This window comes from Vespa crabro, chromosome 9 (assembly GCF_910589235.1).
Source record: "Vespa crabro chromosome 9, iyVesCrab1.2, whole genome shotgun sequence".
NCBI lineage: Eukaryota > Metazoa > Arthropoda > Insecta > Hymenoptera > Vespidae > Vespa > Vespa crabro.
Genome location: NC_060963.1, coordinates 1,028,891 through 1,055,000, shown reverse-complemented (window position 1 = coordinate 1,055,000; position 26,110 = coordinate 1,028,891). Strand labels below are relative to the sequence as shown.

The 26,110-nt window shown below is 31.4% G+C and overlaps 4 protein-coding genes across 5 annotated transcripts; 2 read left to right on the top strand and 2 right to left on the bottom strand.

Annotated features, from left to right (window-relative positions):
* Positions 1–492: 492 nt before the first annotated feature.
* LOC124426766 (protein argonaute-2) lies at positions 493–10,747 on the bottom strand. Its single transcript, XM_046968856.1, has 12 exons — positions 10,588–10,747; positions 9,617–9,754; positions 9,177–9,457; positions 8,793–9,099; positions 8,469–8,691; positions 8,249–8,396; positions 7,893–8,156; positions 7,009–7,327; positions 6,580–6,931; positions 6,112–6,445; positions 5,817–6,016; positions 493–5,722 (listed from the first exon to the last, which is right to left on the bottom strand). Exons 1-12 carry the CDS (start codon positions 10,604–10,606, stop codon positions 5,614–5,616), a joined length of 2,694 nt encoding a protein of 897 aa, XP_046824812.1. The 5' UTR covers positions 10,607–10,747; the 3' UTR covers positions 493–5,613.
* Positions 10,748–11,838: 1,091 nt separating this feature from the next.
* Positions 11,839–13,776, top strand: LOC124426779. The gene is made up of 3 exons (XM_046968888.1): positions 11,839–12,091; positions 13,270–13,382; positions 13,474–13,776. The coding sequence occupies exons 1-3, from the start codon at positions 11,946–11,948 to the stop codon at positions 13,674–13,676; spliced, it is 462 nt and encodes a 153-aa protein (XP_046824844.1). The 5' UTR covers positions 11,839–11,945; the 3' UTR covers positions 13,677–13,776.
* A 454-nt stretch (positions 13,777–14,230) lies between these two features.
* LOC124426782 lies at positions 14,231–14,627 on the top strand. Its single transcript, XM_046968890.1, has one exon. The coding sequence runs from the start codon at positions 14,244–14,246 to the stop codon at positions 14,433–14,435; it is 192 nt and encodes a 63-aa protein (XP_046824846.1). The 5' UTR covers positions 14,231–14,243; the 3' UTR covers positions 14,436–14,627.
* A 3,769-nt stretch (positions 14,628–18,396) lies between these two features.
* On the bottom strand, positions 18,397–25,948 carry LOC124426776 (proteasomal ubiquitin receptor ADRM1). Of its 2 annotated transcripts, none has more exons than XM_046968884.1 (6): positions 25,600–25,948; positions 25,371–25,487; positions 24,914–25,256; positions 24,713–24,855; positions 20,986–23,269; positions 18,397–18,453 (listed from the first exon to the last, which is right to left on the bottom strand). In XM_046968884.1, exons 1-5 carry the CDS (start codon positions 25,798–25,800, stop codon positions 22,880–22,882), a joined length of 1,194 nt encoding a protein of 397 aa, XP_046824840.1. In that variant the 5' UTR covers positions 25,801–25,948; the 3' UTR covers positions 18,397–18,453; positions 20,986–22,879. The 2 variants fall into 2 exon arrangements, with proteins under 2 accessions (XP_046824840.1, XP_046824841.1); XM_046968885.1 differs by having other exon boundaries at positions 20,986–23,266; positions 25,600–25,946.
* Between the last annotated feature and the right edge of the window lie 162 nt (positions 25,949–26,110).

The following is a 26,110-nucleotide window of genomic DNA, read 5'->3' as shown; positions in this document are numbered from 1 at the left end:
GAAATTGTAGCAATTTATTAATCCACAATAGCCAATGTTCCTCTTTCCCCTCAAAAAAAAAAAATAAAAAAAAAAAAAAATAAAAACAAGAAATTGTTATCCGCAACATAGATATATATATAAAAAAAAAAAAAAAAGAAAAAACAGAGATAAAGTTTACACTTTACAAGAAAAATCCAATATGCTAAATAACAATTATGAGCTTTGCTGTGTATGTACGTATAAGATGAATTAATTTTGACGAGCGTCAAAATAAAAGGCTATTACAGTAAGGATCAATGATCACACAGGATCGTGTCAATTAATACATGATATGAATGTGACAAAGAGATTTTATAAAAGGAATAGAAAAATGTTTCTTCGATATTGCCCCATTAGCTTCGAAAAAAATATTATATAGGTACAGGTATTACTCCAACCATAATGTCATGAGTTTCTAAGGAGTAACGGCCACTTCCATTAAGATATAAGTAACTTATACTTTGCAAATACTATGTGTTATCAGTTTCTTATATTTAAACGTTATAAAGCCATTCGTACACCATTAAAGTACGAAGCCACGGAGATAGCAGACGTGAAACAAATGGTATTTCAAACATAACATTCCTTTTTTTTTTTCGAGATCAACTTCTTTCAATGGTCATCATATCCTCCAAGTAACACATTATAAGTGGTAAAAAAAAAAAAAAAAAAACGATAAAGTTATTCCAATTACATTATACGTATTATAAATTAAAATTATAAATTATTATTAAGCTTATAAGGTGTTACTTTTACAATGCATCCTCGATCGTCCTTAATATTTATTATTATTTTAATTATTTTTCAATGTACCGATATCTCCTAAGGCTTTTATTATCCACGAAGAATTAAGAATGTGTAAATAATATATAATTATCAACTTATATTATTAAACCATAGCATGCATTACAATTTATTGTGAGCGCTACTACCAGTCGTTTTGTAGCTTGTTACCCACTTAAAGCTGTGATATTGAGAAATATGTACATCTAATATGTTGCATATACAATCGTATATGAAATAAGCAATAATAAACTTATAATCTAAAATTATGACTTTCTAACGGTGTTATAAAGGTAACACGGCGTAGAGAATGACAATAAATTCGAAAATAAAAAGAACAAAAAAAAAAAAAAAAGAAAATATATTTATCATCCGCGTCGTATCGTATTGCCAATTTTAATAATGTGTCTCCATTAAAAATCAAATGGTTCACGCATACTTTGAATATTTTAATTTCTATAACATATTAAATGAAGAAGGTACCCTTGTACACATTTTTTAATCATGAATTTGAACATCATACGCCCTTTTAATAACAAATTTGCTACCGTTTATTCAACAATTTTTCTTTCGTTTGATATAAACAAGTTTTGGAAAAATTATAATATCGCAGCAACAGCGTCTTTGGTGGCGCTTTACGAATTACTTTTTCTACCTAAGAATATATTTGATTTGCATATTAAACTTATTTACGAATTTTGTGCAGTAATATATGAAATAACTGACTTGGCTCGTTAAATGAAATGTGGGTTAATATTAATACTGTGCAAAAATGTGAGAGAATGTGTGAGAAAGTTAATTGGTAATAATGATTTTTATCTGTTCGACTCATATATCATAAATATTGCATATATTAAAGTGATTGCCACTTTGCAAAACATTGATTATACCAATTTCAAAGCAAATATATACTTTTGAAGTATAAGAGACCGCTTATTAATAGTAAGAATTAATCGTTTTTAATGATACAATGATTATAGTGTAATCTGTTGTTAAGCTTTTCAAAATACATGGGTATCGCTCACATATTTAGTTGCTGGTTTTCTTTTCTTTTCTTGTCTTGTTTCTTTTTTCTTTTTTCTTTTTTTTTTCTTTTTCTTCTTAAGATTGTATTATAATCCATATGTATACTTCGTGAACAGCATTTGTGTACGAATGATTCGGTGATAAAATGTATTTATATAAGTATGCGTGGTGTATATACCGATACACATACGTACTTACGTATGTCGTCGTAACATGCTCACGTATGTACGTATCTGTAAAAGTATTACAAATATAAATTATTTGCCTTACAACTTAAAATATCTCTGAGATATTAGATAGTAAAAGTGAACTCATTGCATCGGCATAAATTCCGATTAATTTGTTATACGCTAATGAAGTCATTTTATATTCCCGTTCTATTTTTATCTTTTTTCTTCTTTTTTTTTTTTTTCTTTTTTTCTTTTTTACTTTTTTCCGTTTATAGTTCTATCGATGGCCTAATAATCGTTTAAAATATTCGTTTAAATCAGAATGAGATAATCTTTCGAGCTATTATAAAATCGAATTTCTTTTTTTTCTTTTTTTTTTTTTTTTTTTTGTTTTTTCCAATGAAATTTTTGCCTGAATTACTTGTTACAATAATATTTTGCAATATTGACTTAAAAACGATGATCATCATGAAAAGTACAACAAATATCCTATTTCTATCCAATCTCTTACGAGATAAAAATTACAAATTATTAAGCGTTCTTGTCTGCGTTCACAGACAATATGAGAAATGATCCTACGGATAAGTTAATGAGGTATATTTACAAATGGAGGCTAGTTTCTTAATAGGCGCAGGAAAATATCGATTTTGTCAGACCTTGGTTATTTTTATCGCAAGAAAATTCATATAGAGAGGGACGTGTACACGGAATCGGACTTAATGGTTGTCAATTTGAAAATTGTTCCTATTACATTAATAGATTTCATTATTTCTATTATATGTCCGTCTTAATTGCTTCCTTTCTATTTCCAAAGTCTTTCTCTTCTTTTTTGTTTCTTTTTCTCTTTTCTTTTTTTTTTTTTTTTTCTTTTTTCTTTTTTGGTATTTACTTGCGCTTTGATTACAGTTGTAGCTGCTTTTCGTGCATAGGTCGACTTAAAACTAATAGATGGTCTCGTTACAATTCAAAAATTGTTGATTCGTAATACCCGACTAATTATTTCTGCGTACACACATTTTGGTTCCCGTTTACATCTTCAACAACACGAATAAGACGTTTCTCTTTTCTTCTATGCAATTTCGCATACATTCCACTATACTACTTTGATAATTATGTTTACATGCTGCCTTTGTAAAGTTGCATTGACGAATCAAAACCATCAAATCATTTTTATATGTATGCTCAAAAGAAGTATGTACTATTATGAAATTATAATAAAAAGTTACTTAATTTTTACATAGTCAAAAACTAAGAATTAAATGATCCAACTATAAGTGGTATAGATATAACCTCCTAAACTATATACTTAAATATATAACTGCAATAAATATTATTGATAATATAAGGTCCTTTTTTCATACTTTCGAGAATAATATTACATTTATATCACTTGTAAGCCTAATGTCAGAATCATTAATACAGACAAATGATAAAACATATCTCACGTATATATTGGCTAATTATAAATTAATGAGATATATATATATATATATATATATATATATATATATGAAAATTGATATATTCCATTTTGTATGCGAATTGTTTTCTTTTCTTACTTTGTTTTTTCTTTCTTTTTTTCTTTATTAATTTTTCATTAATAATACTGATTTATAATTTACTAAAATCATGTAAAAACATATCCCTCGAATGACACATATCTCACAAAAATAAAAATTCTTGTCACAACGTAATCATTTTATCGATGTATTAATGATTCGAAAAATACATAATAATTGTCCTCTGGCGTGCGACATCGATACACAATTATAAATTACATTATCCTATCTCTTGGTTGTACATTACTGGTTTCCAAGGCTTTTTAATATAGTTATTGTTTCGATTATTGTTCTAAAAGATTATTGAAATTGATTCCATTTGCGGAAAGGAATCTCAGTTAGATGATTCGTTATAGTAAAAATGTAAGGACCTTAAAGTTTTGCATTGTTTGCAGTAAAACATATCTTATCCTAGAATTTAATATTTTTTTTCATACGTTCTGTGTTATTATTGAATCAATATCTTACTGCTATTTTAATATTCCCTTGCATTAATGAGGCTTTATTATCAGCCCAGATCTAATGCCGTGTAATGTCTAGTTCAACTTAAATCATAAGTATCTTTTTTCAGCATGATTATAACATTTTGTGTATTGTACAAAACTTTCTTACTTTCATTCCATCTCTCCCATTACGTTTTTTAATATCGTCAATATTAAACTTCGCGTGCCATCCTAGTTCAGACAGCGTCAGTATATTTGTTTATTTAATTAGAAGTGAATTATGTGCCACATATTTAAAAAATAAACAGTAATAGTGAAAACTAAAATGTGAGATAAATAAAACTAATGTCTTTGTACATTTTCAATGGTGTAATCGCTTAAATATTAAAAACAAATAAATATACTTCACATAGAAAATGTTCTTAAAACTCCACTTCAATGTATTCCCTATACTCGTAAAGATATGTTGTGTTACTTTATCTTCAAATTAATTCTCATAATCACTGTGAACGGTGACATTAGATTTAGACTGATCAAAATTATGCCATATAAAAGATAGCAGCATGTTATTAGTTAGATGTGGCACAATGTGATTTCTGACACTATAGGGATTACATAACAAATTGTTTCATCATAATTATCACTTTCAATTTGACTCTAGTAAATCTCTAACTTACTTTGGCCATTGGCTTGAAGAGTTATTGGCAATTAACATTTACACAATTTATTCGTTTAATATTTTATCCTTTCATTCAAACTTCATAACTTGAAGTGGCCAACTTTTTTTTTTTTTTTTTAAATTTTTATATATTCAAAATTTCTTGTAGGTCTCAGAGGTTCGCACTCTAAAGCTGCTCCTTCTTCTCTGACGCTGCCTGGACTCTCTTGTCCTCTATTCCTTAAATAAATTCTTTTCTACGTTCGATTTTTATTTACTAATGCATTTATCATTGCTTAATTGTTTTAGAACGCAAACCTCGCGCCCACGCTGGATGATAAACGTAATCTTACATACATCATCATATCTTTATAAGATCTCTTCAGCATAGTAATCGCATTATCGTTCAATCTAAAAACTCCATAGATTGGTAAATTCAATTCATATCAAATGATATTCAAACGTATAACAGTCTCGCATAAAGCGATCTATATAACTGTAATTTTATCCAGCAATATGATCATTTATATCATACAAATGCAAGAGATACTAAGACCTCTAAAAAAATAAGCGTAATGTGCGTTGCAGCCGATTTTTTAATTATTAATTGTCTAAGTGAACTTTTCCATGCAACAACCAATCGGCTAAGCTGCAAAATGCTCCACTCTACTTTAAAACATGATTAACTAAAAGCACCTGCTTTAAAACTTACTTTCTAAATGATTTTGAAAGTCTATCCAATCACTATTTTATGTGGAACTCGAAATATTGATCTCCCACTTTTATATCAGTGCTTTTGGATAGACTTATTATAATTATAAAAGTAAAAAAAAATTGACCACTCAAGAAGATCGTTTAACATTTAAGTAGTCTAGAATTGTTTCCTATGTCCAAGATATGATGATTATCATTATGTAGTGCTTCAATTTTTATAGAAAACAACATCGATAGAATTATGCGAAGTACATAACTCTTTTTGTGTCTGCATGAACAGTAATAGCTCGTGCCATTGCACCTGGTGTCCTATCTTCGCTACAGCCTGATTGATGAGATCCTTCCCCGCTATAAGTAGATAATACAAGACATATGAATTTTATCTAGGGGACCGATTTATCATCCATCAGAAGAGTATAGTGATAATTTAATATAAATTTACCTATCGTGTTCCTTTTCTACTAGGTGATATCTAGCTCTGAATGCCACAAGATGGGCATAATAAGCTGGTGCTGGTATACTAACGGATCTTGTACACCTTACATACGTATGACATAATTGATACGTGAGACATTGCAATTCATCACTCTCAAAGTGATTGTCATCCCAGAGAACGTGATAATGAGATGGTCTAGATGTTCCCTGCAATAAAACATAATTATTATATAATTCTTTTTTCTTTCCTTTTCTTTTCTTATCAGGACTTACAGTTCAAAAGTACAAGAATATTAACCTACCTGAATACCTTGGTGACTGCAAAGATAGAAATCAAATTCTGTTGGATGAGTTATACAAACGTCAACCGTTGTACCAGCCGGAATATTGCCACTTTTACCACTTTGTTCTTTTTTATCTGCACAGAACAAACGAGTGTGATGTCTTTTTTGAACTACAATGAAAGTAATGCCAGGCCTATAATCAGCTTCAAGTTTGATACAAGCTTCACGAATGGCAGTTAATTCATGTTGTAGAACGTGAAGAAATTGTCCTTCCGAAACACCATCGCGATAGAGAATTATTCTATGTGGTTTATATCCTCCAGTACTTTTATAAAACATAACAAGAAGTTCCCTAAAAGCAATAGGGGTCTAATTTAGCAATGTATGTATTGTGAAAATTTATAAACGAATAGTGGAATTTTTTAACTGTTTATAAAATTGGCTTCTTTCATTTTACATTTAAAACTACTATATATTATTACTTACCTAACCATTGAACTGAGTTCCTGTATAATTTCTTGTCTATGTTGTTGTACCCTAACCGTAGCTGCATATCTTGATGGATGAGCATCCATACTACCTACTACAGCAGCTATACTAGGTTTTTTATTATCTCCAGCGGGAGGATGAGTTACATCTGCTCCCAAAAATATAACAGGCTCGTTAAACACTTTTGGTCTAATACTTGGTACTAGAATGCTATTGATGCCACCTAATTTCACATTAATCTTCAAACACAAATTTGATAAAGTTTGAGGAGAGGTCTTATTGACATTCTTTGCCTGTACACATTGAGTTGCCATACCGAGTAACGTATCTCCTACTCTTTTGACTTCAGCTATGAACACAAATGTTTAATTTTAAAAGAAGTATATCCTTTATATTAAATATTATAATTTATCTATATCTAATTACCATATACAGGAGTTTTCCCGGGTAGCACAACACACACTAATTGCAATGCTTGGAAAGTCGATTTTAGATACCGAAACATAGGTTCAACTTGATCTGGCCCAGTAGCATATTTACAGAAACATGGTTGTCCAATAATTGGCATTCCAGCATCGTTACTGATCTTTTGCAATTGTGTAGTGAATGTACGTAATGCGTCTTCTCGTACTGTTCTTTGCGGTGCAAAGCAAGCAATAGCCCATACTCTAATCTCAACTCCCGTGAAGAACTGTTTACCTCGCATATCCCAAACGCCTTGATTGGGCATTGCTTGTTGTTTCGTCTTTAATCGTAAAAAGAAAAAAAGAGCTATTACAGAAAATCACACTGCTTCTGCTTAAAAAGTAAATACAAAAATATTTAGAGAGTACATAAGTTTGAACGTTAAATCGATGCAAAAAAAAAAACAAAAAGAAAAATATATTTTTCGTAATAATATCATATCGCATAAGATAAAATTGATTGTATTCAAAGCTTGCAAACGATATTGAATTGCGGATGTAACAGAGATTACATACGTATTTTCATGGATTTGACATAGTTTGTTACAATATTCAATTGTGCCCATCAGAAGGCAATATTATTTATAAAACGAAATAAATTGACAAATCGGTTACATCACAGTTCAGATATCAAATCAACCAGGTCTAGGTAGAGCTCGTGCATTAGTTTTGACGACTTTTGATAGCATTTTTTAATAAAAGAAAACAGGTATAAAAAAAAAAAAAGAAAAAAAAAAAAAAGAAAAAAAAATAAGTAACAGAAAATAGGAGTATAAAAAGCTATCTCTAGAAATGTATGTGATTTTTCGAGATCTGACTGATTAAACTTTATTATATATTTCTTACCTGTCCACTGAGAGAACTTACGCGCCCTCCGTACTGTAATTTGGGTGGAGGTAATACACGACCTCGAACTTCCATCATATTATTTGATATACTTAATCCAAATTCTTGAACATAAGAATCATTATTGAAGTCAGCTCGCCTTACTAAATTATTAATTTCTCGTTCACGATCTGGTGCCGAACGTGCTGTTGCTTTTATCATAGTAGACGTCTGCATATCTGTTAATTTTTTTATACAACGTTGTCCTGCTACTATATTACAAACCTGAAACAATAAATTATTATAACAATATTAGCAATAACAAATTCATTTACTGATAATCTTCTTCCTGACATTATTTTTTATTATTAACTAACCTCAAGTGGCAGGTACGTGTGTTTATGTTCCTGGCCTACTTGCAAACAAGGAAGATGCGAATAACGTAATTTCATTTTATATTTATCCAAAAAGTATTTTGCAACTGTACATTCAACAGTTTGTCCATTTTCCAATTGCAATGGAAATCTATGATAAATAATTTAATATAAGTTTTCACGTAATATAAATAATTCATATTTTCAAATTGATTCCACTTACGATTGCATTTGTGCCGGTTTACGTGTAACATTGCATACTCTATATTTTCGTCTCATTGTTCCGCAATGAGTTATTTCTATTTTGAGCCCTTTGATTTCTTTGGTAAATTTCACTCGTTGAGAATCTGTGAGTGGTTTCCTTTGTTCGTTTACATCTCTAATGTCTAATACTTCGCACATAAATTCTATGACAGGTTGAGCTTTATAAAATGCAGTTGCAGAAACTGAAATATAAATGAAGGATAATGTGTAACGTCAGAAATATGAATGAAAGTTATTAAATATTTTTTAATTCTGAATTTTAATACTAAAACTATAAACGTACCATCGATATTTAACATCATTTTCCATTGAGATGGTCTTACAGACTGATGAAAGCCAAACCATACTTCTCTACCTCCACCCAATGGATGATAATATCCATCCGGACTACTGAAAAATGATCTACCTACTGGTGTGTAAGTCATTGATGGTAAATGTCTCATTACAACATCTAATGCAAGAATAGCATCATATGGAATTTGTCTTGTACGTCCTTCGAGTGCTTCTTCTAAGGCAAATAATGAAACCTGAGCTACCCATTTTATTACCACTCTGAAAACTCGATCTTTACCCTCACCAGGCAGTGTTACCTACATCAGAAAAATATTGTACTATATATCTGTTGATAAAATCGGCATTCAAGAAATATCAATAAATGAAATATTACCTCTAAGTCTATTTTATCAGTTCCAATAGGCAAAGGGTCCCTTGTATACAAGTTATTTCTTCCATCAAACACAGGTTTAAGAGTTCCAAAAATCTTGCTATATGCATGTACCATTGTTTCTATGATTTCCCTATTGACTTTACGAGGGCATTTATCGGGTTGTATATTAATTTCATAATGATGCACATAGCCTCGTGGCATAGTAATTTGAAAATGATTTGCTCTCAATCCAATTGGTCTACCTTCACGACCTATGTTGGGCCTTCGTGGGCATGAAAACACTGTAAATGAAATTCATTAATATGCTAAAACTATTTTCTATATAATTATTTCTCTGAATAATTAAAATTATATAATTGAGTATATATAGGAAATATATATTTAGGCTTATATAACTATCTTTCTATTTTATAAAATAAAAAATAAATAAATGCTCTTACTTGGCAGTTCTGGAGGTTGAGGCGGAGTATGTGTTTGTTGTGCAGGAACAAGGCCCAAAGAACTAGGAGCAACGACATTGCTCCCAGTTGCTCCGGCTGTTCCAACAGAAGTACTTGTTGTTGGTCCAGGTGGGGGGGCTAAAAATTAAAACAAAAGAACATAACTGATAGAAACATAACTGATTTATTCAAATTTACTTTAAGAGCTTACAAACTATAAAAAGGAAAAAATCCATTCTCATTTATACGATACAATTACCTAATGGCAAATTCCAAAAAAAAAAATCATTTTCTCTATGAATGTAGAATGTTTAAATGAATGTATTGTTTGATCATTTTCTGACAAGTAAATAAATTAAAATTCGGATGACACAGGAAATAATGATGATAAAAATGAAAAAATTCTATGATAAAAATAAAATTAATATTTTGTGTCAAATGCAGAAATTAAAAATTATTCATTTAAGAAAAAAAAAAAAAAAAAAAAAAGAAAAAAAAGAAAAAAAAAAAAGAGAATTAATTTCTTTCATAAAAGACAATAGCAATACACAATGTAAAATAAACAATCTCGATACGATAATATCTTACAATAGGTTTATACATAGAAGGTTTAACAAATAGCACACCATTTTCATTAGATGCATATAATTTACTATAGATGTAGGATATGATGAATCAAAGACAAGATATGACACGTCGTGCCTGTTGAGCTAGGTCGATTAAGGAGAGACAATTTTCGTCATTTTTCATTGAAATTATATACGTGTATCCATTGTTATTGAACTTAATATATTAATGTACAACTTTTTTCGAATATCTCCAATCTTTCTTTTTGATTATCGAAATGGAATAAAGGGTAAGAAACCACTTGAGAGCAACGATATTCTAAAATCGCTCGAGCTAATGGAGTAGATCTATTTAAGAGTTTTTTCGAGCATATTAAGGTAAGCCTACAACAATAATATACTTACGCTGCCCTACAGGATACATTTTCGCAGCCGTTGATCAAAAAGACCAGGTAATCACTAATAAATAAGTAAAAAAATTTAACACAAAACCCACTGGCCACACAACACACTTCCCCACAACATACACTACGAGTAAGACTACCTTCTGCAATGGCTGCCAGCAGCTAAATGCCAATTGGTCTATACCCGGCCAATCAACGTTCTCATATTGAAATTGTGACCAGGTGAGTCAAATGAAGACGAACTAATTTCAAATATTCTATTGTAGTTTTTATGGTATGTCAAAACGATAGTATATATATATACATATATATATATATATATATATATATATATATATATACATATATACATACACGTATAATCTTAATAATTTACTCTAAAGTTGTTATAATTATATTATACGATAGGATTCATATGTTTTCACAGATATATAAAAATGCATACTTAATTGACACAACAACCATTAAATATTAAAACATATATTGTATATAGGAACTATTGTTACGTCTGATCTATAAACGAAAGGAAAAAAAAAAAAAGAAGAAGAACAAATATATACAATAATTTGTAAAGTTAATAAAAAATATTTACTCGAGAGTTCGCTGCTTTGTATGAAATAATGTATAGCATAGCTAAATGTTATTTATATGATTAGCGCAGAATGACACAGTAAATATATTGAATTTTTGTAATAAACATGGTAAAACGGTTTAAGACAATCTGAGGGTTATCAGACAATATGACATGAATATTTAAAAGTTATCGTAGCGCGAATATAATCGTTAAATAAAAATCACGCAATGTATTCCGAAAAAAGATTAATTTATACTTAAACTTACTCCTGTCGTAATAGTTTTAGGCATAGATATAATTCCATTAATAGAAATTATTTTCATTCGCATATTGGATGAAGCAATTATTCAATTTATTTCCTGGAAATTTCAATACTACTAGATTAAAAGGATTTAATGTTTACGTTTAGTTTATATTCCCCGTAGATATAAGTTAGGAAAGATAAAAGAAAGTAACTTGAAGGGGAGTAAGTAATATATATATATATATATATATATATATATATATATATATATATATATATATGTATCGAGTACCCTGCATATGTATTGACTTCTACTGTCCTTTTCTTACCGACCGAACTGCCATCTGTTCGCGAAATGAAAAACTTTTTATGAAGAAATATTCCCTAAGCTTGACCTCTATATGTATCCTACATGTTAGCAACATTGATATAGTAATTTTTCTTTTAAAGATGTCGGAAAACCTAACCTTATGAGTTAGGAACGATAGGATGGTATAATTACGTCGTCGTACACGCGTTTGCGTACTACACTGTTTGCGAAATGTCGATTCCTTTTAGCGGATCGCGTTCGCGTTCTGGCGGTGTGATCAGTGCTATTGCTAAACAATTGAAAGAAATTAATTTAAAATTAGTCAATAGGATCATCGTACAGTTTGATCCCTTTCACGAGAATGTTACGGAAACGAGGTTAGTAAATCTTTATTTTTCTTCTTCTTCTTTTTTTTTTCTTTTTATCACTGTAATAAGAATCCTCGATCCAATTATTTTGCATTACTATGTATAATTTATGTACAACAACTCTACTTAAAATTTATTTATGAGATCGATAATTTATAGAATAAAATTAGAGTAATCTCGAAAAATTTTAGAAATCGATATATCGATTATTCATCGATGTATAACACGAGTCGTTAATAGTCAATGATATTGATCATAAATTAAGAAACGATGGTATCATATCAATTATACATTGATTTTTATTCATTAACTCTTCATATACGCGTACGCGTACATGTATGCAGAAATGTAGATATCCGTATACTCGATAAATAAGTACATGCTTCTCAGATTAGATGGATTGCTATGACGTCGATAGCGCACGCATGCGCATTAAAATTTCCGAATAGACAGCATAGAACTTCAGATGAAACGTTATTTTTAGTAACACTCTAATATCGTGCAAATGTTTACTGGTATATGATATATGGAAACGTAAAAGGGAATAAAAATCTTAAAAAATAATAGTAAATATTCTTACGTGTATAAAGAATAAAAGGGGGGGAAAAAAAAAGAAGAGACAAATGTGTATACAGTGAAACATTCCATTTTTCAACTTGCTATCAAAATTCATTTTGTGTATGTATGTATGTCATCTGTATTGATACTTCTAATATTCAAATCTTGTAAATGATTACTTTATTATTTTCATTTCAATAGATAAAAATTGTTTATTTGCATTTGCCATTATATAATTATTTATTTTTATTTTTAAATACACTATATAAAATAACAATGTTATGTACTCCTTAAAAACTATACTCATTTAATATCTAAAGACTGTCTAATATAAATCTTTAAACTTACCACTGCACTGTCCGCATCCATATGCTTTACCAAGCATAGAAACTGCAGTTGTTATACGAAGAGTACTTAAATCCGGCATAGGTATAGGTAGTTGTTGCTCCATTTGAGCCATGATGCTTCTGAAACATAATATTTTTTTTATGTGTATGCATACTTTCTTTCCAATTACAATATTAGTTTTCATTTTCTTCGTATTTTGAGTATTCAATTTTAATAATTATAATTTTTAATAACTAAAATAAAGAATAAACTATTAAAATAATAATTTTCTTCTTTTCCAGAAAGTTTCTTTTCTATATATCAGCCCCGAGGATTCTAAAAACAAATCCTTTCTGCATATTAAAAACAAAAATTGTCTGCGATCGTACTGAGCCTATTGTTACATTTGATCTTGGTGAGTATTCAACAAAAATATGTAAAATTATAATTTCTACTTTTCAATACAAATAATCAATGTCGTGTATAAACTTGTCTATAATTTTCAGTATCAAATAACAAAGTAATATTCAAGTGTAAAAATTTAACTGCTCTGGATATCTTACAATATTGCAATAAGCACATCAGTTCTTTAGTTCCACCTCCTGAAAAGAGTCCTAAACAACTTCTGCTTGAGGAGAAAGAAAAGAAGAGAAAGAAGAAAAGAATAAAACAAAAACCATTTACTAAAAGAAGGCATGTAATTTTGTAATTTGGCAGAGATAGAGAAAATTTGCAGAAGTCTTGTAAATTATTTGATTATATTTAAACTTTATGAAAAAATCTTAGAACTGCTTAATTAGAAAATAAAATAAATAGAAGAAAAAACAAGCGGAGAAGGAATATTATCACTTCATTAATACATCAATCAAATTTTATCCTATTTTTCTCTGCTTTCATACAATCAAAAATAAGTCAAACAACCTACATTGTCAATTCATAAGAGAAATAGTAACAGTGTATTTACTGCAAAGGATTTTGAATTTATTATTCTTAATATCTTATTTAATATAAAATATATAAAGTTGAATATATAAAAGATTAAGTAGCTTCATTATAAAGACTATTTACTTGCAATATTATAAAAAATTTTGTAGAAATTAAAAGTTAAAGCTTCTCTATTTCTTACATCTTGGTGTATAATATCTTGCATAAGATAAAGGAAAATTACTTTATAATTCTTACTTATTAATTATATTAAAGATATTCTATTGAAACTGCAACACATCCATCTATTTCATATTAATATAAAGTATTATAAAGAAAAAACATTTTCACCATGGCAAACCATGCTTCCACTAGCAAAAATTATAACATGAAACTAATCGATACCCTTTATAATAAAATACCAGCTTTTACTGATCTCTTTGATGAAGAAACATGGTATACATTCGTTGCTTGTTTCATAGCAGGCACTTTTCTAGTTGCTTTTATACTTTCCAGATTTATTACATTACATCCAGTCGACTAAATTCATCATAATATAATGTTATTTATTCTAATATAATGCTAATTCTTATTCATGCTTTCATAAATATGTAACATAAATAAACAAATATGTAGCACCAGAATATGTATTTATAAAGATTGAAAAATGTTTTCATACTCTTTTGTCATTTTGCTTCAATTATTCAAAGATTAAAATTATGTTGAAGAAACATTACATTACTTTACTCATTTCTCTACTTTATCATCTAAGAACTTTTTGAATTATATACCATAAGGATCAATAATTCAATACTATCCTAATGTAATTATATATATCTACTGTAATCTTATAAGAAAAAAAGAAACATAGCCTTTGTCATATAAATATTGAAGCAATATATATTTTACAACAAACTAATTAGACTTTTGTTATAAGGTAATAGATTTTATCTAATGCCATCATTAAAATTAAAAAGATCAAATTTTCTTGATTCATTTTTAACAAAAAAAATTTTATAACATCTTTATAAAAAAATGTAACAAAGTAGTATACAAAAATAGAATGATAAAATATTAAAACTTAGATATTACAATTGATTGATTTTAAATTAGAACAATAAGATAATAATAACTGTCCCTTTAATTGTTTTCCTAATTATGTATCTATTGTGTTACAATGCTATTATAGATCTCAATTTGATTTCTTTTCCCCTACCCCCATCTTTTTCGTCACGCATGCGCGCACATCGCATCGTTCCGATACATCTCCTTTATTATTATACCACTCGAATCAAAATCGACGTTCCATTAATATCTTTTGAAATTTTTTTAAAAAACATTTCATTCGCAACGATTTAACATTTTAAATAATAACGTAAATAATGTGAACAATTTTTACATTCCGTAAAATTATAATGTGTAAGATGGTCATTTTAATGTAGGAAAAAAAAAAAAGAAAGAAAAAAAAAGAAGATGTGAAATATGAATCAAAGATCATAATGAAATTCTTATTGAATAATTTCATAGAAATAAAGAAAACAAAAGCTGCTTGTAAGTATTAGGGTAAAGTAAGTGGTATATAAGGAAGAGTGTTGTCTAGTTGTGCTGACATCTGATGGGGAAGAAACGCGACACTCCAAAGGGCTGAGAGAAAAGAGAGAGAGAGCACGTGTATTTAACGAGTAACTTTAATCTCTCCTTAATTTCAATATTATAAGAAAAAGACGAGGACGGTTTCGAAAGTTTCGCGATCGATTAACAATTCTTTCTATTTAAGATTTTTCAATTACCCCTTTCCTCTTCTTTTCTTTTCTTTTCTTTCGACCTTTGAAATTGTGCTCATGTGAGACCATCGTAAACGCGTATGAATAAGAACTACATATACATCTCGTACAGGTTATACATATCAAGATATTTATTACTATTCTTCGTGGAAGATTCGTGGTCATTCTTCATTAAGGAAGACAAAGGTATTTACACACAAAAAGAAAAAAAGAAAAGAAAAAAAGAAAGAAATTTTTTTTTTTTTTGTTTAACTAATAGCAAACAACACGTGCGATATAATAACCTCAAAAATATAGTTGAAAATTAATAGGAAAGAGAACATAATGATTTTGAAGTGCCTTTAGAATGACGAAATAACACGAAAATATTCAATAAATTTATCGTTAATTAGCATGGCTAAGAATATTTTAATGGAGCTACCGAGGGTTCTACTCGTAAAATAAATTCACAAAAGCGACATAGTATTTATCGATCATGTATATATTAAAATTTTTATTGATTCATTAAAAATTAATTTAATCGTTATTATTCGAGTATCAGCAAGTTTAACAGGAAAATACGATTAATACGATTTTTAAAGAGGCACGCACAGGCAATTGTAGAGATTTATTTTTTTTGTCGATTCGTATTCATTCAAACGTATGACCGATTATTTTGATAATCGACGATATCGATTCGAAGTTGTATCGATCTAACTTGCATGCAATCGAATTCAAATTCAAAAATTTTTGATATTTCGGAATATGTGATCATGTATGAGTTTCTTTATAGTAAAAAAAAAAAAAAAAAAAAAAAACGTGGGAACAATATGAAAAAAATATAACGCGAATACTATTTTAACGGATATGACGGAGAAACCATGGCAAACTGAACACAATGAACGCATAAAAGTACGTGCGTAATAGGATGTAAATATGTATGTATAATATAAATATACTTATACATGCGCACACACATTAAGATTCGTGAAGCCCTGTTGCGTTTTACAAAAGTGTTCTTATTTTCTTTAATAGCTTTGTGGTATACGTTAAAATCGATCCTTGGACAAAGGAGATACCAATTAATTGTTAGTGGTTTTCTCATCGAACAAAAACACTTTATCTTCAGGATCCTCAATTACCAAAAAGGAAATTTGCAAACATCGAGTTTCGAATTTTCTCGCGTGTCTTGAATAATTTTCGAGACCATAGGAAAGAAAAAATAATCATAAAAGAACGAAGAAGAAAGGGACTTCTCATTCGATAACCAATAATTTTCATCATTTCGTCGAACCTTCGAAACGTATATTATATATATCTTAACGTATATATATACATATATATATACATCTTTTCTACACTATATACAAAATCTTTGGAACTTAAAGCAGCACATCGAAGATATATTCCCGATGCACACATTACGGCGGAATGATCTCGAATAAGAAATAACGTTCTCTTGATACAACTGGCAATAATATTATAACCTATATTTGAAGTCGCAAGAAAGAAACGGATATGCATTGAAAGAGCAAAAAAGGAAGAATCATACATATACATATATATATATACATACATAGATATCATGCGTACAATACTACGCACACAGGTGTTCAAAAGAAAAACTATTAGTAGAATTACGATTCCTTTCGTTATCATTTGAAAATATAATATAAATGATAACGCGAACAAGTATAACACAGTTGTCATTGTTTTGAAAATGTAAAAATATACAATGTATAAAAAACATAATTATCAAAAGATACGTAAATGTGAAGGCTGAGAAAGAAAGAATAATAAAAAAAAAAAAAAAAAAAGGGAAAAAAAACAAAGAGAAAAAACGAATTATCATCTAACAAAAATACAAACTCACCTTTGATATATTTTCTTCTTCTTCTTTTTTTTTTTTTCCCCCCGTAAACAACTAATGCGTTCGTCTTCGACGTAGATATAACTCGTAGGAGAATACACACAAGCACATCGAACCAGGTGCGTTCGCGCCAACAACAATTTGGTCACGTTTATTCTTTTTTCTTTCTTTCTTTTTTTTTCTTTTCTTTTCATAAGATCCTGTCTTTTTTTTCCTTCTCCTTCTTCTTTCGCCGGGTCTTTCACGTGCCGAGTTTCATTTTCTTTCGATTTTTCACTTGAAACTAAGTGAGAGAAAGAGAGATAGATAGAGAGAGGGGGGAAGGGAGAGAGAAAAAAAGGGAGAGAGAGAGAGAGAGAGAGAGAGAGAAAGAAGAAGAAAATTAAGGGAAGAAGGGGGGAAAGAGAAGAACGGAGGAAGTAAACTACATTGTTGCACTCGCGAGAAAACGTATGATTCACTGGCGAAAGAAAAAGAAAAAAGAGAGAGGAAAAGAGGGAAAGAGAGATAGATAGATAAAGAGAGAGAGAGAGAGAGAGAGAGAGAGAGAGAAAGAGAGGAAAAGAGAAAAAGAAGGAAATTATCTTCTAGCACTGTTCGTCGCGCAAACGTTGCCACGCGTGACGATGATGGTAAACTTTGATGTGGCACTGAACGACACAAGAGGGATACGACGACAAAATTGACAACGACGACGACGGACAACGACGATCAGCAGTATAGCAGCAGCAACAGCAACGACAGTGTACGTCGTTCTGACCGTGAATGAACGGAGGTTCGAGCGCGCGCGAGCTAGCGAGCCTCCACTCTTCCGGATCCTCTACGTGTCTTCTTTCTCACTCTGTTCCATTCTGACATATATATTTTCCTTCTTTATCGCGCCTTTTCCCTCCTCCACCTTCACTCCTCCCTGCCGAGCGCTTCGTAGGCTGCAAAAAAAAGGGAAAGGGGATAAAGGAAAAAAAGAAAAGAAAAAAGGAAATAATATATATATATATATATATATATATATATATATATATATATATATATATATAATCAAAGCATATCTCTTGCTTTGGTTACAAAGAAACGTTTTTCTTTTTTCTCTTTTTGTCTTTTTCATTCTCTAAAATATTATTGGAACAACAATCGACAAATCGAATCGAATAGAATCGATGAAAGATACCGAAGTTAAAAATGATTACGATAAATGAACGAGAACGAGCCAATAGAAGAAAGAGGTATCATTGAGATTTGTTTGCTTTTCTCAATGATCCATGATATAGAGCAACTCGGCACGTTTTTCCGCTCGAACGAGATGCATTCGATCGAAAAACACACGCCTTTGTCTTATCCGTTTTAATATCGATTGTCATTGCCCTTTTTTTTTGCGAGGCGAGGCGAGGAAAATGTACCAGGCGATATTCAGAGACTGATATTCGTTCAACGAATATTATTATTATTATTATTATTATTATTATTATTATTATTATTATTATTATTATTATTGTTGTTATTATTATTATTATTATTATTATTATTATTATTATTATTATTATTATTATTATTATTATTATTATTATTATTATTATTATTATTATTATTATTATCGTTACTATCATCGTCAAGAGCAACTCATAAATAATCTATAAAATAATTTATTTTCGTTTCGGCATTAAAAATCGAATTATTCTCTGAGAAATGCAGAGAAATTACAGAAAGTTGGCCGGATCGATATAATGAAAACGTAATTATAGAGATTTTAGGTTAAACGTTAATTTTTTAACCGCACATTATTTTCCTCTTGACGAATTAGATCCGGTGAAAAAATTCTTCCAAGATAATTTCGAAAGAGAAAGTAATGCGAATGTCGCGAATATTCCGATTTGATTTCCTTCGTGAAATAGATTGTGCAGGGATTTCGGTTTATCTCTCGTCATCGCGATTGGCCGATATCTATTCGATAGGAAAGATACCGTGCGAATGCTGTTGCGAAGGAGAAGAGGAATAATCGAAGAAAAGAGAGACGAGAAAGCTCTCTCCCCACTTTCTCTCTCTCTCTCTCTCTCTATCTTCACTCGTACATCTTCGGTATCGCTCGTTAAAAAAGCTCGGTAAAATTCGGATCGACTTTGAAGGCGCGTAAATCGGGATTATTTGAACGGCGAATCGCGCCTTGTTCTCCGTCATGATTTCCCCTCTATCGTTCTTGGGCATTTCTGATCGAGAAAAATTAAAATATCGGGAAAAGTTAATTCGTAAAGCGTAAATAAAGTGTCGGTATGTGTTTCGAGAAAATAAAAACGGAGTTTTCTTCGTCGCCGTCGTCGTCGTCGTTGACGTACTCCGGGGAAACCGAGGAAAGGGCAAGAAGTGGGTCGGTCGCGCGGCCGTCGACGTATCGCGAATCGCTCGACGATGATTCACGCTGGTTGCCGTCTTCTCTTCGACGGCCATCGACCGGCACGAACGAACAATCCTCGAGACGATGTTTAATAACCTCCGATGGCAGTGAAAGAAGACACGTTTCTCGATATTGATGGGGAATTAAAGAAAGAATGACCGATGAGATAGCGCGCGAAAATTCATTCAATCGTTGAATCATCAAAACGAAAAAGGATTTTAACTAAACATTGTTTCAGTTAAACAAGGACAGAAACTTTATTATCCGGTTGATTCTCGTCGCGTGTACGTAACCACGTAGTTAATATACACGCACAATATACACGATGTTCCTTTTCGCGCGTCTTTTCTTCTCAAAAGCGACTTGGCACTCCAGACTTCCTTTCATTTTTTTCTTTTATTTTTATTTTTCGTATGGAACAGAAGAAAAAGAAAAGAAAAATCGAGCGCGTGCGATAGAGAGAGAGAGAGAGAGAGAGAGAGAGAGAGAGAGAGAGAGAGATGGAGAAGGAGAGCTGGAAAAGGGAAAGAAAAAGGAGAGAAAGAATGGCAACTTTCACTTGCGAGGCCTTCGCGAGAGAGAAACAGAGATGAGAGGAGAGGAGAGAGAGGAATATGACGGGGGAGATGGTCGAGAAGAGCGGCACGGGGCCGCCAAAAACGATCACCAAGTGTCAAGGTTGCTATTCTACGCGACGTATGCGCGCGTCTGTATATATGTACATGTTCGTTCGTATGTGTATCCACGTGTGTAAATGTGTGCGCGCGGAAGAAAGCACGCGCGCGCGCGCCTGCTACGTGGTCCGGTGCCGCTCGTTCACTCGCGCGCGCGCGCGCGTCTTCTCTCTCTCTCTCTCTCCATCTTTTGCTCTCGGTTAACTCGCTTACTCGGCACGCACATAGACGGAGCTGCAGAAAGAGAAAGAAAGAGAGAGAGAGAGAGAGAGAGCAGTGAGAGAGAAAGAGATGAAGTGAACCCACGTCTTCGGTCGCGGTTCCTTCGTCTCTCCCGCCAGGCCAGCCTTCCTACCCTCGACTACCACCTCTATCCTCTATAACCCACTACTAACACCTACCTATGTATATATATCTAGATATCTAGAGAGTGGCGCTATCACAACAATGCCATTATAGCGGGGTATCCGTTTCCCTCTGTTACACAGCGTGACACAGGGCCGCGACAACGCGACACGACTCTAACGAAATAAGCGAGAAATCCGGCTGGACGAGCGATCGTCGACAGGGCCAAGAGACGCGCACAATTCCGACGTAAATTCGACGCGAGAGTTTTTAGTGAAATTCGCCGAACGCTTCGGCGATCAACATTCGCGAGTAGGGGATCCCCCACCACGCTACTTGTTCGATTCGAACGGTATTGCGCGTGCGCCGACCCCTCAGGAACGTACCCCTTACGACGTCCCCCTACGCTATCGTTTTTGTTACTAGGGCGCCGCTTGTTTACAAACACCGTAGCGAGAGACGAAGACCGACGACGTGTTCTCGTCGCGCTCGCCGCCGACCGATGCGCGCTCAACCTTTCGAACCTACTTCCGAGTGCCGCCATACACTCCTCTCTTTTTTTGATCCTATCTCTGTCACAGATTTTATATTCCTCTTATATATCCTCTATACACATACTACACAGATACACAACACGTATATATGTGTGAATATATCTTGTATATCGACATGATATTATTTCACTACTTAATATTTTTTTTTTTAAATGTAGTATCATTTGATCGTACATATGAAATTCGTCATTCTAATCACGATTCATCGAATGACACCAATGACACAAATTGTTATAGAATCTTTTTAATTCGTCAGTTTGTATTTCTTGTACAAATAAGAATTATTTTTAATGTGACGAACTCGCTTTATACTAATGAATTTGAAATAATGACGGGATTCATGCGCAATCGTTTAGTATTATATATAATGCGTTTATCGTAATAACGAGTGTTCCGCGCAATATGACGTGCAATATTTGCATATATCTTAAATAAAAGATAGGTGAAATAAATTTGAATTAATCGACTTTGTCTAGTACCTTATATTGATCCGATACTGAGCAATGATATAATCGACTGACCAATGAAGCAGTTTGCTGAATTACATGCGCACAATTTATACGACGCACGCGGTGTCTTACGACATGTTACAAAACATTGAAATTAATCTCTTTCGTGATATATACGATTATAAAACTTTCCTTGATATTAAATTATTGATTAAAGATTAAAGAGAAAGAGAAACCTAACCTTTAAAAAAACGTATGTATCCGCGGTCAAAGTATAATACGATCGTAAAAACGATAAATGATATCATATATCGATTGTAACATGTGACCAATAACGTTGTTGTGCGCATTAATCGAAGGTATTTCATTGGTCAACATTTTCCCGCCTTTAAAATCAATTCATTTTAAATGCGACAATCCTTATGCGAAAATTAATAAATGGTAATTGACGCGCTAAGCATGTTTCTCCGGTATATGTCCTCCCCCTCTCCATGGAAAACGCATCAATAATAATGAAATATTTGCACTTTATTGATTATTAAATTGTAAATATACATATTCTTAATGACGATGAAATATAATAGGATAATATTAATTAAGTTGAACTATTTATTAAACGTTTATATTTTTAGGGGGAAAAAAAAGAAGCAGTAAAGAGTAATTAAACGTTTTGTTAGTGCAAACAATTCGTATAAATAAACGTTATGTTTAAAAATCAAATAATTTCTTTTAAATATCTCAAAATATAATGAAACGTAATCATTGGAGAAACGTTTATTATACATAGTCGATTAATACGTACATAATATATATCAAATTTCTGAATCATGAATTACGTTTATATATATTTATAAAAAAAAAAAAAAAAAAAAAAGAAAGAAAAAAAAATAAGAAAAGGAAAAAAAAAATAAAGAACATAAAGAAAAAGGAAAAGAAATTCTTATGGTTTAATCCAAAGGCATGCCGTCGTCATCGTCTTCCTTCTTGCCAGGACTATCGCCTGGCGATCGTTTCTTCTCTTCTTGTCCTTGTTGCGCTTGTCCTTGTCCGCTCTTGGCTTCTGTCTCCAAAGCGGTGACGAACTCTTCGATGTTACCGCTGGTGGCTGCATTGATCGCATCAGTTCCCAAGCCAAATTGACGGATGACTGGGCCCGTCTGGCCCGACTGCAAAGCAGACCAGAACATTGATAGCGCCTGGGAGAACTGGGGAGACGATAGCGTGGTACACAGGTTGTCTCCAGGTGGTAAGTGTGCGGAAATAGCACGTTCCAGAGATTCCGTTGTCGTAATCGTCGTTGAGATGACATTCGTCAGCTCTGTCGCTATGCCCCTCTGCTGGATAATAAGCCGTGCTGTAGCTGAACGAAAGCAACAAATAATCCCAGAGAAATTCCCCCAACTGCTCAACAGAGCCAGTGTCTCCGACAGCCAGGAAAAGTTCATATGCAGAATTGTATTAAATAAAGAAAATACCATACCGACGTCCTACTTTTTCTTATTTTTTTTTTCTTTTTTTTTCTTTATTTCCTCAATATATATATATATATCTATATATATCTATATATATCTATATATATATATATATATATATATATATATATATATATCTCTGTATATAGTGACCTAGTTATAGGCGATACCGTAAGTTCTCCGACATGAAGAAATTTTACAATAACCCATAAACCAAACTTTGTATAATGTTAATTTTATAATTTTAAGAAAACACTGCGATCATTGAGCAATTGAAGTAAACTTGATAGTAACTTCACATCACAGACCAAAGGTATCAAAGTAACACTAATATATAACGTATAAAGCACCATTCACTTTGCAAATTTCTTTGAATAATATCAATGTAAACGGACCAAAACGTTGAACTAAACAATATTGATACTAAAGTGGTTAGACAGTGTGTCTCTCATAGATTATTAAAGCCTTACAAAGTCTTGACAGACGTGAGCAGCATTCTGTAAAATTGTATCGCACGTTGGCTTCTATGCACAGTCATATGACTGTTAATAGTATTATCCGCAGACAAATATGAACTGACAAATATAGTATCTAAACTAGTTAATAACAAAAACGTGAAATATCACTGTACCACTACACACTATGTATATAATTTTACATTAACTTTACACTCCTAGATTTAAATATCATTAGTTCTCTTTGAAAAATTTACAACAAAAAAAGAAACAAAGAAAAAAAAAAAAAAACTTTTATATCGTTTTAATCGATTAATAGGAAAAAAATATTCAAGATTTTCAAAATGCAAAATAAATTGTACTTGTTAAACAGGTTGTATTATCAAGAATGGCACATCCCTGATAGTGATAGAGCTGTAAAATAGATATAATTAGTATCAAGATAGATAACTCCTTTCAGATGAATCATCTAAAACGTCCATATATAAAAATTTCTATCTAGGAGCACGTAAAGCTTTGTAAACACATTCTTAATAACGATATCACCACATTAATAAAGAATAATTAATTTTGTACACCTATCTATGTGCCTGAAAATATAAATATATTTTTCATAATATCTTTACATCTAACATAATATATTTCTACATATTTTGTCAAAGAATAAATTTCAAATTTTTTACCAAACATAAAATTTGTGCAAAACTTAATAAAATCTACAATAATATGTCATGTATAAGACAGATTACAAAACAGGTACTTAAAAAAAATATCAGATAATCTTTGACTAAATATGCAAGTCACACACAAAGATATGTAATAATCAAGCTGATAAAGAAAAATATGATATTACCTGAACAACAGCTTCTGCTCCAGCTGGTGTTGGAATTTCTGAGAGGAAACTTTGTAGGTCACTCAATTGAATTCTATTGTTAGAACCTGAAGTAGTCACAGGTGTAGATGGTGCTGTTGTTCTTGGTGATGATTTATTATTACCTAAATTATAATTTCCAATGTTGTGAACCTATTTTAACTAAATCATATTTTTACTCACTGGAAGATTTCGTAGTTTCAGTGACGGTAGAAGGTGCTGGAGTTTGAGATACCGGTGGTCTGGCGACACTTGTTGTAACTGGTGATGATGCAGTTGTAGTAGACGCTCTAGTACTTTGGATACCATGAGGCCTGCTCATAGTTCCCAATAAGCTGCCCAGTCCAATTTGTCCAACACCACCGAACAATTGCATTAATTGCTGTTGAGACATATTATTTAATAGATTATGAAAATCTCCATCTGGATTTGCATTGCCGCTTCTTTGAGAACCAGGAGTAGGTGGATTATTTAAAACTTCATTTATTTTCCTACAATATTCTTCATCTTTATCAGTCTTCAGATCCTGAAATATAAAAAAATATTTAAAAATTTAATATAAAATTATATATATATATATATATATATATATATATATATACATATAGATTATTGATTAAATTTAATTATAATCATTTACTTGTAGCCAGAAGAAGAATTTTCTACTTGATGACTTGAATCGCAACAGATATACCCTACCAGTTTTACATGCTGGAACGTGCTTAAATTCACAATCATCGGGGAAAATTATGAGATCCTGAAAAACGATAGAATTCTATAAGAATAGGCACGAAAAGTTATATTTCGTTTTTACACGATTATTACAATTTTTTAATTTTCAACAAAGAAATGTGTGAAATAAGTCTTACATCTTCTACAATTCCTGTTGTACGATCTTTCCAACAAAAATGCATTAATTGATCGTCCGATTGGTGAACGTAAACCTGTCCCTTTCGTGTGTCTGGATAAACCATTTTCCCCTTCATAGTCATTTTCCCTGCTTTGAATTCAACCAAATTCTTCGACGCATTTCGCGACGGATTATTTCCAAATAAGGGCCCCATGCACATAACTTGTATAAACCAACTTGTGTGAAAAAATTTTCTTATTCAAACCGTTAACGTATCTTTCTCAAACACCGAGCACACTCGGTAGGCGTATGTGCTGTGATCCGTAGAGAGAACAATTGACCACTATGACGGTGCATCTCAAAATGGCGGTTTCCTATTAAGGCTGATTTTTATATGTACATTGGAAACTAAATTTTCTTTGCAAATTTATTATTATTAATTTTTTCTTTTCTTTTTATTATATTTTTCTTTCCTAATAAAAAGGTTTCAATTAAAAAGGCGATAAATTTGTTTGCCTTCTGTCACGAAT

Excerpts from the sequence above, each read along its gene's own strand:
- LOC124426766 (XM_046968856.1), bottom strand. Across the intron at positions 7,328-7,892 it reads TAAGTTCTCTCAGTGGACAG|ACGAAACAACAAGCAATGCC; the intron begins GTAAGAAATATA and ends TTACGATTAAAG. Across the intron at positions 6,932-7,008 it reads CGGGAAAACTCCTGTATATG|CTGAAGTCAAAAGAGTAGGA; the intron begins GTAATTAGATAT and ends TTGTGTTCATAG.
- LOC124426779 (XM_046968888.1), top strand. The coding sequence starts at position 11,946 with ATGTCGATTCCTTTTAGCGGATCGCGTTCGCGTTCTGGCGGTGTGATC. Across the intron at positions 12,092-13,269 it reads GAGAATGTTACGGAAACGAG|AAAGTTTCTTTTCTATATAT; the intron begins GTTAGTAAATCT and ends CTTCTTTTCCAG. Across the intron at positions 13,383-13,473 it reads TATTGTTACATTTGATCTTG|TATCAAATAACAAAGTAATA; the intron begins GTGAGTATTCAA and ends TATAATTTTCAG.
- LOC124426782 (XM_046968890.1), top strand. The coding sequence starts at position 14,244 with ATGGCAAACCATGCTTCCACTAGCAAAAATTATAACATGAAACTAATC.
- LOC124426776 (XM_046968884.1), bottom strand. The coding sequence starts at position 25,800 with ATGTGCATGGGGCCCTTATTTGGAAATAATCCGTCGCGAAATGCGTCG. Across the intron at positions 25,257-25,370 it reads AATTCTTCTTCTGGCTACAA|GATCTGAAGACTGATAAAGA; the intron begins GTAAATGATTAT and ends TTTATATTTCAG. Across the intron at positions 24,856-24,913 it reads TGAAACTACGAAATCTTCCA|GTAATAATAAATCATCACCA; the intron begins GTGAGTAAAAAT and ends ATTATAATTTAG.